Raw genomic sequence first — 13648 nt, 5'->3', positions numbered from 1 at the left:
TCCAGAGTAGATAATTCATGTTGCTAGACTCAATCGCCCCCGGAATCTGAAGAAATTGACCATCAAATCTTCGCTTTCCCCTGGACTTGTATTATTTCAGCTATTGGATGACTAGCTAGAAAACTTGGCAGTCCTGAAATTACTTACTGGAGCCCTTCAGGGGCAAAGTGGGGACACGAGGGAAGGGGAGTTCCTTGGACTTGAGTACTTACTGCTCATGCTCATGACAAACATGATTATCATTGCTGAAATCCAGTCGGTGAACAAAGAGTCGGTTAAATATACTGAGTGGGGATTAAAATCATTATGAGTACCAAGATTCATCTTTGAGATCGTCATCTGATCTGATGACGATGAAGTGCTGCTGTATTGTTCCACTTCGATCAATGGCTGCGGCCTGGACAGGAAGCATCGTCAAGGCTTGGGCACCTCAAGAACGGGAGGAGGATGAAGTTCAATGCAAATATGGGTTCTTGCCCAGCTTTGAATTTGAACTCTCGTAAGACCAAGTTATCATATTGCCGTTATATAATAATAATAATAAAATCCAGTATTCCAACCCAAGCCAAATTGAAAAATCAACTGCTAAACGAATATGAGGCAAACAGAACAACTCTCACATTTTGAGTCCCTGCGCTACTCGATTGGGACTTTGTCTCACTTTGAGAAACATAGCATCGTAGTAACAACCAGCAAATTAGAAGATTGTGCACAAACTCAGACCGACAGAACATGCTGACCGGAAATAAGAAAAGACAAATATCTGCATCACTAGATTTGTTTTGCGTTACACAATTCACCCTTTAAAACTAACACAATACCTACACCACCTCCGAGATGCAATAATCACGTCTTAAATTAGAAACAGGAAGGAGGGGCTGATCAGATGCGAGTCAGCCTAGGCTCAAGCCTGAAGATCCACTGATTAATGCGGAAAAGAGGGCTTATCAAGAGCAAAAGGAATAGATCTTCAATTACACAACTAGCATATCACAAACTTCATCTACTCGAACAATCACCCAAATCAACGCTATTTATAAGTTTAAATATATAACGAACTTATCAAGGCAAAGGACAACAGACCAAGCAACTTCAAAACACATGGCTTTCCTTCTGTTCCAGGGGGTGATATGGCTGACACTCAAATGGGTTTGATCTTGAAGTGGAGTGAGATAAGAGAAAACACGAAACACTTCAAATCCTGCGATTACATGACAGAACAAACAGATATTCTCAGAGAACCGAGAGTCAAAAAGCAGTATTCACGCTCAATTCTATCAAAAAACCTAGCAGTTTGAACAGCGAGAGGGTATCATGGTTCTGATTGTAGGAAGCTTTAAGAATAAGCATGATAATGGAGGAATCAATGATGTTGCAATCACAACCATCTATTCAGCCATTCATCAGATCGGTAACAAGAAACATAGAGAGAACAGCACAACACAGACAGATATGTACTTCAGAAACTTCAAATCCGTAAGTGTCAAACAATGGGAGTACCTATTGACATCAAGAAAGAGAGTGCACGGTGAAGCCAAAACGAACGTGATCCTTAAAACTTAATGCTAATACCCTTTGATTAAATATTTGACAGTCTAACCAAGTTGCCCTTCCAAACTGTTGATGTAGATAACCCAAGTTCTAACTAATGCTACTCTATACTAAGCCCAAAAACACAAATTACTAGCACGCAATTTTCATAAAAACATCTTCAACTTTCTATGCACAATATGTACGCCTAAAACCGAAAATTCGATACTGAACCAAGTGGACACTTGCAATATAAACTATACAACCCACTATAGATATAGTGTCATATGATGACAAATTCTAGCCATCCCTTCAAATTTGAACATCAGCAAGACAACAACCTTGAAACCCCAGCCCAAAGAAGCAAGAAAATGAAAAATATGGAATAAAAAGTAAGGGGGAAAAGGATACAAATGCATGTCATCAAAGTTTCTGCCTTGGTTTAGACAAGCACAACTATATTAATGTTATCCTGTTTCTTTTTCTTCAGATCCTCAAAGATAAGCCCAGATACCCATTCTATTTTCACCCAATTAATATTTTAAAAAAAACACTGTGCAAATGCAAGGTTATTTAAATGCATCAATGGCCTGTGAAAAAACTAAAACAGATTCTTCTTCAAAAGGAACAGTTGAAGAACAATTTAACAAAATAACAAGTATGCCGCAAAGAATATAGTTCTCATGGTGCAATGGCAGAAAAATCTTACAACGAAGCATTGGTACAACAAATGAGAATAGACTCCAGAAAAATAAATCTTTCCTACTTCAATCATTTCCAAAAACAGCTGCCCATGAAAGAGCAGCAGGATCCTCCCATTCCCTACTATTCTACTAACCTTCTGCAGGAATACTCCCATGTGGCCTACGCATTCTATTCATATATAGAATACATGCCAAATGCACCTTAAACAAACACAACGCCATAAAGCTAAACCAATAAAGTGCTAAGAAAGCTCCTCTATAGCAATCCAAGAACTAAGCGTGCTTACAGTTACAAACCTGTGCCACAGGTTTGAGAGAGAGAGATAAAAGGCAGAAAGGGGCCACTAATGACCAACCATTAAGAATCATGCCGAGTGAAATATGAGTGCCAGCTCCCTTTCAAGTAGGGAAATGATTCAACAAATAGACAAGCTCAAGAGATCTAAGAAAGAATCAGACAACTTTAGGATTTCCTTACTTTCCAAAGTCTTTTAACTGTATCCCTTAAACTTCTATTTTATTGTGCCAACCATCTGCTTAAACGCATTGCTCATGACCTCAAAACACTATCTTCCAATTCCTTACTCTTGCAGAAGAAGGACGACTATAAAATTCAAGGAAATTGAACAAGGAACAAAAGTAAACTGAATAGCGTGTCATGAACATACATTAAGGGGCCAAAGCAGTAGACACATTACCTGAACAAGATAATAGAAGATTCGAAGACCTTCAGGATCTTTACTGGTATTGACATCCACGAGAGAACCAATCTTAGCAGTAGTAAAAGATATGTGCTCGTTCCCCATTACAATCTCCAGCTCTTGCCTTCCAACGCGATCTGGTTCTGGCCAATTGTTGTCATCTTCCTTCATTATCTAACAAACCAACAAGAACTATTTGAGTAAGTCTAACAATCTCCAGCACATCTCACACCAAACTCCCCACCTGGGGAAATTCCCTTTCATGATAAGAGGGCTAGGGTTTTTCCCCAGAAAACCCAAATTAATATTTTAAGAAGAAACTAAATTCACCAGTCAAGAAATTTTAAAAATAAAAATAAAAAGCAACATCTATGGGTTATTAATCCAAATCAAAGATATAATGTAATTGTTGGATGCAACCACAACACATCTAAAGAACTAAGCCCCCAAAAAAATTAAAGGAAGGAATAAGAAGGAAAAAGGTCGGACCTCGCTTTCAACGACGATGCGACGGCATTCTTTTAGAACGGCGGGGGTGACGAAGACCTCTTTACGGATCATGGTGTCGTTCTTATAGTTGGAATTATTAGCATACCGGAGCTTGCCGTCGGGCCTAAACTCGAACTCCAAGAACTCATGCCCAAATTTACCCTTGTGGCCGACATAGTACCTCAAGTAAAACTCCCCTGCATTTTCGTCCCCTGTCTCCGCCATGACTCTCTTCCTCCACCTCCTCTTCTTCGTTCCTAGCCTTAATGCTTTTTCTCGATTCTTTTTAATTCTCAGCCCCTGCCCTTCTCAGAAAGCGGCGTACAGGACCGCAAGACTTCACTTTTAGGCTTGGGCCGTGGGCCTTCTATAAATGTTCCAAGTGTTGGTGGTTATGTGCTTTCTCGATTCTTCAGTGTGTTTTGTCCCCGCCAAATGTACACATACTCTAAGGGTGGCATGGAGCAAGAAATTTCTCGGATAATTTTTGGAAGAAAAAAAAAAAGTTACAGCAATTTTTTATGTCACGTGACGTATGTAAAATAAAAAAATTATTAAAAAATATGTTCATACAAGCAAATAAAATTTAGTAAATATTTCACTATAAATTATGTCACGTTCGGTCAGCCGATAAAACTATATATTGTGACTGTATATAAAAAATTATAGCAAATAATATAACAACGGCATGAATTCGAACAAAATTCAGTCGTACTTGTCCCAAGCCTTTAGTTACTACCCAGAGAATTGAACTTGGCCTTATTGCACTCTTTAATAAGAGCATTATAAGTTCCAAACCAAATAGATGGAAATCTAAGGCCTTGCTTAGATTGCTGTTTTTCGTAGAAAAATTTTGTCATTTTCCGTGAACACATTTTCTTATTACCTTTTTTCCTCACATACATCAAATCGTTATAGTAATTTTTTCATGAAAAATGACGGAAAATGCATTCCAAACGGGACCTAAATCATCAATGCATTCGAACCGTATAACGCTTTCATTGTATGAAAACATGTTTCTATTATTGTATTGTACGGCAATTGCATGTAAGCTGTATAATTATAATCTGCTATTGTATGGTAACTATGGTTCAGCAATTACATATAAATCAAGTGTTTGTGCATGATATCAGGTCGAGCTTTGAGTGGGTTGGACGTGTTGTAGCCCAATTCAATGCACCATGAAATCTGGCTCAATTATGCCCAAAGTTAGCTCTGCTCACCTGCACATGACCCCGCACTTTAAACGCAAACCTTTAATTGACTCTGTCCTGTTGGCAATCCAAGACTCCAAGTTGAACTAATCTTGCTAGATATTTCAAAGGGCAAAAAACCTCAGCCACCATTAAACTATTGTCAGGATTATGTTTTGACCATCGAATTATTTTTTGTCAATAATTGATCACTAAATAACTTAATCAATAGATTCGTGGCCATTTCGTCGGTAATGACTCTTAATTTCTAAAATTAGCATGACACGTGGCAAAGCACAGGGACAAAGTTATCCAACAATTTACTGACCGTTTACCTCAGTTTTCATTAAATCGTTGAAGAGAAGGGAAGGGAAAATCTTGGTTTAGTGTGTCTGGTCTTTTGTGGAGGAAAAAATAGGGACTCAATTGGGAACCCTAAATTGGATGTCAGAAATCGAAGAAGCCAAAGAATGTCGAAACGCTCTCCTAAACCCATACGGTGTCTTGCAAGATCAGTTGAACTGTCGAGTTAAAGGCGAGTCTGTAAAGCCTTGTACCTTCCATTATCCTAAGGTTCGTGGGTTGTTCGCCGGTGTAGTTATACCGGATTGGCAGATTCCCCAGGAAATCATCGGTGAAGACACTGCTGATATTAAAGAAAGGGAAAATAACATGTTTTACCCTTCACATTTCGCAAATATATTCTTTTCGTCTCTCACTTTTAAAATAAAGCAAATTCATTCATGACATTTAAAAATTAAAACTATTACATCTCTGAACCTAATTTTCAATCTGAATCAAACCATTCAATAGCCCAGTAATAAATTTCGAAAATAGAATTGATAGATCACTCGGTCAATTTCATCATATTCACATGAAACCAACAAAATAAAAATTATAACATAAAAGGCCATTCTTTATCTTGGAATAGTGAGATTTTTTTGGTAAAATTTTTCATATACCGTTACTATATCCGCTTGCGAATTTAGATGTGTATCATAAATATAAAATTTGGTGTTTAAATTTAAATTGAAATGATATGGCGGTACATAAAACCGTCAGTGTATACAATGATAATGTAGGAAAAATTATTCTTTCTTTTTTATGTTATAATTTTTTATTTTTTCTTTTTTGGTTCATTAAATTTTACATGAATATCAAGTTGAGTTAACCAAATGATCTACCAATTACACTCTCAAAATTTGTAATCAGGTTGATTGGTGGTTTGATTCAAATTGAAATTTGGGTTTAAGGATGTAAGAATTTCAGTTTTTAAATGTCAAGGATGAAATTGTTTCGTTTTAAAAGTGGAGGATGAAAAAAATATTTTTGTGAAATGTGAATTGCGTTTCAAATTGGTTAGAGTGAGCTTGCCAATTCTCCGACCCAAAAAAAAAATAAATTAAGAAGTTAGGTTGTAATCTTGAATTGCCACCTAGCTTTCCGGAGGCGATCTAAAGAGCTAACAAGTGTCTCCAGATTCATTAGCTTTCTGTTAAAAATTAATGCGTATATCCCATAATGACCAAATAAATTTGTGGTCTTGTAAGAATCTAAACTAAAATAGGCAAGCTTTGATCCTCGAGGACTTCCGCTTTTCGAGAATCAAGATGAAAAATGAACGAATTTTGATCGAATCATTGGATCAACCTCGTCCAATCGGTTACCACACATCAACACAGTAGTGGCTTGTGTCTGGACGAAAAAGGAGATGTTTGTCCGTTAGTACGGGAAATTTTTTTGTCGAACTGTAATTGATCCGACCGACATGAAAGTTTCCGGTACGGTTAGTACGAGAAGCTGCACCTGATTCCGCAAAGCCGGGGGCCTAAAAAGCCGTTCGATCGATCCCTAATCATCCATCATCCCTTGTCACCCAGCATGCTGTATATGGCTACACGCAAACTTCTATGCGGACGCGCGCACTTAATTAGTACAACCACAGACAGAGACGCCAAAGGGCCCACAATCATGCATGTAAAACCTTTTAGGCATTTATTGTACCTTTTTGGCATTTAGTGATGCGCCCCCAGAAACCCAGCTAGTGTGTTTGAATAATTAAATAATGGCTAAAAATTATTTACTTATATCACAAATATAATTTTTAACATATATTTTTATTTTTATCATATCACAAAAAATGTTACAGTAATTATTTCAAATAATCTCTTATCCAAACACACTCGTTATTTCTTTATATGCAATAACCCACAAGGCCACGACACAATGTGCTTTTGGAATATGACCTTTTTGGAAATTCATTTTCTTTTGAAAATTTTTAAGTTTTTCATAAATATATTTTTAATAATTTTTTATTTTATATATTAAATTGTTACAATCTATTTTTTTACGAAATTTCAAAAAATAACAATTCAAATGGAACTAAAGTTAGATGATCTTTTTGGCATAGAAATGTCCAAACCCGGCAAGCCGCTTGATTCTTGTTTCGGGTTTTGGGTTTTGTTTACATGAATAAAAAAACAGTAGTATTTAGCACAACGTTTTTAATGGTCCTTATTCGTAGCACTGGATTTGCAGTTGTATCCATGTTTCAGCGGCACATATTCAACTTGTCATTCGCTTTATTTCAATTCATAATCATAGATACCCATACAAGTTGGGATTTGGGGCAGGGACGGTCATACTGATGACCGTCCCTGCACGATTGAGGGCCAAGATTGGCCCTCAAAATTTTGTGCGGCTGAGATTACACCATGTAACTCGATTTTCGCGTCAAGTGTGGGACCCATCACTATCTGTTGTGAAAATACATCCTGTGAAAAAAAAGTTACACGATGTACAAAGAAAATTACATGGTGTTGATAATGACCAAAATTAGCAGGGACGGTTGCACCTCCGTCCGTGCCCCGAGTCCATACAAGTTGTGGGCTGATCAACATCTTCCATTTCTCTGATTTAGCTGACAACTTTGAGAGCCTGAATGAAAAGCAAGTTTGTGACCTTGATGGAGGCGAAACATGAGGAATACAGCTCTTTTCCAATGGGCAAAACCCCGCAGGAGAAAGGGGGTTTCGGCCATGTTCCTCAATGCTACAAAGTTGCACCCCTGAGCAGGCCTAGTTTACATCCAGAAATTGCAAATATCCCTGTGGTCGATTTGAATGGTTTGAATAACTCTACAAGACGATCTGCGGTCATCAAAGACATTTCAAGTGCTCGTGGAAACAATGGTTTCTTTCTTAAGGCCGTTTGGTCACGGTTTCTTCCTTAAAACCGTTGTCCAGCCTCCCGCAAGGGTTCGAATCCCTTGGTTACCGTGTTCGGAGGGATGGGACCTCTTTTCCCGGATCGGAGTGGGATTAGTCGGGTCCTGTAAGGATTGATCCGGACACCCACTCCGTCAGCCAAAAAAAAAAAAAAAAAAAAAGATTTCTTTCAAGTACATGTTCTTGTCTCACCAATTAATATAATAGACCCGTTTAATTTTATCCCTTAAGCTTTGTTCCACTTCTTCCCACCATGTTGTACCTTTGTCTTGACCAGGAGGCAAAATCTTAGCACTGATTAGCTATATTTTGAAAATCTTCACCTGAAAATAGATTTGCACGTGAATATTAAGGCTTTGTTCTCGACTACTTTTAAGCATGTAATTTTTTTTTTAATTTAAAAGGATCAATAGTAAGCTCCAACTTATCTTTCAATCATAGGTGAACCCTTTTAACAATTAGACTGCCTTTTGTTGTTGAGCGTTAAAACTTGATTTTAGAGAATTTAAATTAGAAAGTGTCAAAATAAATGCTTTTGGTTATCAGCTTTTCTAAGTTCAAGAAATCCAAAATCACGACATGGAAAACGAGAAAATAATCTATATGCATTAATTTTTTTTTAAATTATTGTTTCGGAATTTTGAAGATCGTCGACCATGGGATATCTCAGTCAGTTTTGGATGGAGCGCTTTCAGCCGCCTTCAGCCTTTTTCAACCTGCCGTCGGTGGAGAAGGTGAAATTCATGTCTAATGACGTTCGCAAGCCTGTTAGGTACGGCACGAGCATAAAGGACGGAGTTGATAAGGTCCAATTTTGGAGGACATTTCTCAAACACTACGCAAATCCTCTAGACGACTGGTTGTCGCTATGGCCCGATACCCGTCATGACTACAGGTACTGCAGCTCTGCACTTAAAATTATTGTACCCTGATTGATTTTTAGTTTCATTCCCAAATTCCAGCCACTGCGATTGGCTAATAGCTGACCTAGATGACTGCCAGTAAGTACGTCGCGTTTTTTTTTATTTATTTATTTATTTATTGGAGGACTCGAACCCGAGACCTCTCGCTTACACTCCCTCCCCCCGTACCACCCAACCCAACCCTCCCCCAAGTACGTCGCGTTTCATCATTGTTCACGCATCACCTTGCTAGAGTATTACTCAACTAGTATTTTATAATAATAAAATAATAAATTTTAAGTCATAAATGATACCGTAAATTAATTAATTAGTTACAATTAGTGCCGGGCGGATCTATGATGGGAAACTGGGGGCATGGGCTTCACTGTCCTCCTTAAATTTTTGATAGTATCCATAGAATTTTGATATAATTTCAAGTATGTCCTTTGGAGTTTTGTGTATCCATTTATTTATATATTTCTAAAGTTAAATTTGATTTTGCCCATTGCTATAGCTAACGTAGAAAGAGTTTTTTCAGTTATGAATATAACGAATAATTGGTTACGAAATAGAATGGAAGACGCGTGGATGAATGATTGTTTAGTTACGGACACTGAGAAAAATATACTTCGTTAAGTTTAAAATGAGAAGGTTGTAAACCATTATCAAAATATGAAAACTCGTCCTAAGCAATTGTAAATAGTTTAGTTTGTTTTTTGAAATAAAATAATTATTGCATTAATAATTTTGAGTTTTTTTTTTATATTTTTCATGGAATATATGCATCATTTATACTTGTTAGTGAATGTTTTTCTTGTTTAAAAAATTAGAAAAAGAATAGGTAAAAAATTTTAGAGTTGCTTTTATTCCACTGAGGATTTTTTCCGGCTCCACCACTGAATTAGTGAGAATTATGATATGTCGACCATTTGTCGGTCAACATTCATGGATGCTAATTGCTTAGCCTTCTGACTGACAGGGAAAAGATGAGCGAATATGCCAGGGAAGCAAAAAAATTAGGAGTATCCATCATGGGCAATCACTGAAGGGCTAGGACTTGGCCCGGATTATATAAGCAGGAAAATGGAGGAAGGAATGCAGGTGATTGTGGTGAATTGTTACCCACCATTACCAATGCCAAGCCCCCAGCAGGGTCTGGCACTGGGATTGCCCCCCCCCCCCCCCCCCCCATTTCTGACTACTCTTGCTTAACCATTGTCCTCCACAGCTCGTCTGGCCTACAAACTGTGGACTCCCGCGACGGGAAATGGACCGCCGTCCGATGTATTCACGGTGCCTTGCAGGTTAACGTCGGCGATCAACTTGAGGTGCTTAGCAATGGCTTGTACAAAAGTGTGGTTCACAGAGTCACGCTTAGCAGCGACACCATCAGAATCTCCATCGCTAGTCTTCATAGTTTGGGCATGGATGAGAAGGTGGAGACTGCAAAAGAGCTAATTGATGAACAGCATCGGAAGGGTTACAGGGACAGTAGCTTTAAACACTTTCTCGATTTCTTTGCTCAACATGACATTGCAGATGGGAAGAACTTCATCGATGCTCTCAGGATTACAAATCAATAATCCAGGAGTAGAAGCCCTGTCAAGTTCCTGGCCCCGAGGACCCTCTTTTGGGCTCTGAAAACAAAAGCCTTTTGTGATGTATCAAAATGTACGGCTGAATCTCCTCCATGCTTCAGTCATAGCGGTCTGTACCTTTGGTGAATAGATAGGCCTGCAGGCTTTTCATTATAGGACTGCTGTCGGACAATGAAAGCAACGAGTACGGACTACCGTGTTGCCGTCCCCACGATATCTGTGGTTCAATTTCCAGTTTTCCCTCCTTTGAACTCAAAAAGGACTGGATTGTTATTTATGTCGTCTAATTTTGGAAATGGGGCTTACAAATTGAATTCTATTCAGTTGAAATCATTAATCTAATTCTTACAGCTTATATGTATAAATTTAAATTTATCAGCTTATATAATTAATTGATGTAAAATCTACTATTACATTAAAACCATAGGAGTTTACACCAAATGTATTAAAAATTACGTAAATCGGTTTGAACCAAATAAAACTCAACTCTTAAAGCCTCGAATCCTCTACTTTTGTGTTGTTCTCGTTGTTTGTCCATCTCAAAGGTCCTTGTTATAAGGCTTGGAGGATATTTCAGCTTGTTTATCCCAAAAAAGTATTTAATCATGGGTAGCGTTTTGTTGCAGATTCCAAAACCACCATTTATTTTAGCATATAGTCTAATAAATAGAAACTATATAATTAAAATATAACGAGCGTGTAAATAACAAAAATGAGAGTGTAAATAACATTTTCTTTGAATAACTAGTAGTAACAAATGAAGTTATCAAAATGGTTAGTGAATCCCATGATATCTGAAAAGTCGGACAACTTTGGATTTGGTCCAAAAGAAAGTAAAAGCTGAATCCCCCAATTTGCTTATTGTTACACAAATTTGCTAAAATTCAGAAGATTTGGCAATACAAGCAAGAATATATGGTCATAAATATGCAGTACCATATAACAGATTCTCCCAAATCCCAAGCCGCTTGCATATATTTCGGCAACTAATCGCTTTCCCTCTCAGTTCTGTTCTTCTTCTACTACCTTTGTTTTTTTTTTTTTTTTTTTGTACTGTTTCCAAATTCCAATCGTCTCTTTGCTGTGAATCGAAATAAACTAACAAAACATGTATAGATCAGCAAGCACTAACCGAGTCACCGATGATCACTTCAACTACCTTTCGCCGGCTGCGTCATCGAAGGTGTCCACAGCCCTGAGAGCGCTGTCGCTGGAAACTAATGAGTTGCCCGTCTATGAACCACTCTCCGAGGCCTCTAAGAAAGAGAGAAGCCGTGCCAAATTTGCAGAAAATGCGGTTCATATCATTCCTTTAGTTCTGCTCCTCTGTGCATTCATTCTCTGGGTTTTCTCCAATCCAGGTAGTTTCCTCTGTCTTTCTTTACATGGACGCTAAAAACAATTACAAAGATAACATGTATTTTTGGTTAGCAAGAAACGACAGCATGTACTTCTGATTAACTTAGTTTTAAAAATTAATATTCACCCTACCAATCTCTACATTCTAGGTTTCTTCTTTATTTTTTAAGTAATTTACGAGCAAAAGTTTAAAAAAAAACAGTGAAGTAAATTTACAGTAAATTTTTTTTCGTAACGGCATATCTAGCATAACTTACTCCTACTTTAGGGGTGGCCTAACTGAGTCGAGAGAATCGATGAAAAGTGAACCACCATCGGATCATACGAGTGCATAACATACGAGTACACCACGTATTCGTATGAATTTAGAAAAAGTTACATATAATAGCATATTGATTGGAAGTAAGGTGCCATATTGATTGAACCCTCGACTTCTCAGCCCACGATACATGTGGTGGCCAACTCCTCTAGAGGAAGTTAGTTAATTTACAGTAGTTTATATGGAGTTCCTATAATTGAATTGTAGATTAGAACTCATTCAGTCGCATCCTGTCTCAAAAGATTCTCCATATCAAAAAGTTGTGTGATTAGAGGAAATTAACAGATTTTTAGTTAGAGAAGGACTGACCAACTTTTGCTAAGAAGCTATCGGTTGGGGCATCATTCCTCTGATTGTAGTATTGGCTATAAATCAGGAACCAAATAGTGGTTTACAAACAACAAATTCGTTTGTTTTTGTTTACTAAACTAAATTTCTGATTGCAAATGCACTGACTGAACCATTGTGTGCAAGGCAGATATTAACCTGCAAACGAAAGGTAATTCTGGTGCGGCAAAAATCGAAGGATTGACAATCGAAGGCGACGTAGATAGCGATGGTACTCAAACGGCAAATTTACCCGTAGAGTTGGGAGATCTGGATTCAACAAAACAAGAAGATGGCCTTCGCAAAGCTTCTATTTTCGGGAAGGCATCACCATGACGACGATGCTCTTCAGCCTTTTTCAAATACTAATTTCTTTGCCTACCATTTCTCAGTATATTTTCTTGGAAAAAACGCCATCCCAAATTTTCGGTTTGATCTATCTTGTTTTTCCGAGCTATTTATATTCATTGATCAGCATCTGAGAAAAGTTATTTAAATGTTTGTGGTTCTTTAGTTGGCCTTTTTGGGACTTTCATTGGGCCCTGCCTTTTGCCAATTCATACTTGCATCTTGCCCAGATACATTTTTTGTAGGTTACGCCTACGTTTTCAAGTCCAAAAGAATGCACAAAAATACCCAAGGAAATATCACTGGAGTTACAACTTCTATACATACATACATATATATATATATGACGATTCACTACCTAAATCTCTCTAGTTTGCCGGTTGGATCGTATTACCATGTGAGTGCTAATTATTGAGCTAAATTTGTATAAATACACACAAATTCGATTAAATCAGACTAGAGTTATTAAAATCTATTAAATTCTCTTAAATTCTATTATATTAAGTGGGTTTATTATATGTCATTAAATAAGACTAGAGTGATTTTCATTTGCCTCAAATTCTATGAAGAGAATAGCAATTAAATATCCATTGGCTCAAAGTGACAGGTGAAAGAAATTTAAGTACGGATGCAAAATAATAATTAATAAAAGTTTAATGTAAGAACTATCAAAATACCTTTATTATGGGTTGCAAAGGTGGCATTAACTTACTTTTAGCGATTTATTTTTTGGTTAAGAATATACGAAATGAGATTTAAGATTATGCACCACTCTAAAAGGTTGATAATGAAGTTCCACCTAATGTGAATGAAGTCATAGACAAAAGATAAATATCTATTGATCTTATGGACAAACGATTGCACGATTAATTGGCAAATAAGTGTGTTTGGATTGCCAATTATTCCATTTTATTTACATCTTATTTACATACACTAATTTGCTTGTATCAT

General features: G+C 37.2%; 2 protein-coding genes and 1 pseudogene across 2 annotated transcripts; 2 read left to right on the top strand and 1 right to left on the bottom strand.

Moving 5' to 3' along the window:
• Window positions 1-708: 708 nt before the first annotated feature.
• On the bottom strand, window positions 709-3766 carry LOC113780096 (protein mago nashi homolog). The gene is made up of 3 exons (XM_027325917.1): window positions 3425-3766; window positions 2933-3109; window positions 709-1201 (listed from the first exon to the last, which is right to left on the bottom strand). The coding sequence occupies exons 1-3, from the start codon at window positions 3647-3649 to the stop codon at window positions 1142-1144; spliced, it is 462 nt and encodes a 153-aa protein (XP_027181718.1). The 5' UTR covers window positions 3650-3766; the 3' UTR covers window positions 709-1141.
• A 3816-nt stretch (window positions 3767-7582) lies between these two features.
• LOC113773420 lies at window positions 7583-10329 on the top strand (annotated as a pseudogene).
• Window positions 10330-11452: 1123 nt separating this feature from the next.
• On the top strand, window positions 11453-12685 carry LOC113773411. The gene is made up of 2 exons (XM_027318058.1): window positions 11453-11705; window positions 12501-12685. Exons 1-2 carry the CDS (start codon window positions 11453-11455, stop codon window positions 12683-12685), a joined length of 438 nt encoding a protein of 145 aa, XP_027173859.1.
• Window positions 12686-13648: the final 963 nt, after the last annotated feature.

The sequence above is a fragment of the Coffea eugenioides genome, chromosome 1, assembly GCF_003713205.1.
Source record: "Coffea eugenioides isolate CCC68of chromosome 1, Ceug_1.0, whole genome shotgun sequence".
Classification (NCBI taxonomy): Eukaryota; Viridiplantae; Streptophyta; class Magnoliopsida; order Gentianales; family Rubiaceae; genus Coffea; species Coffea eugenioides.
Note: the sequence above shows the minus strand (reverse complement) of the source record. Positions and strands in the feature narration are given on the sequence as shown.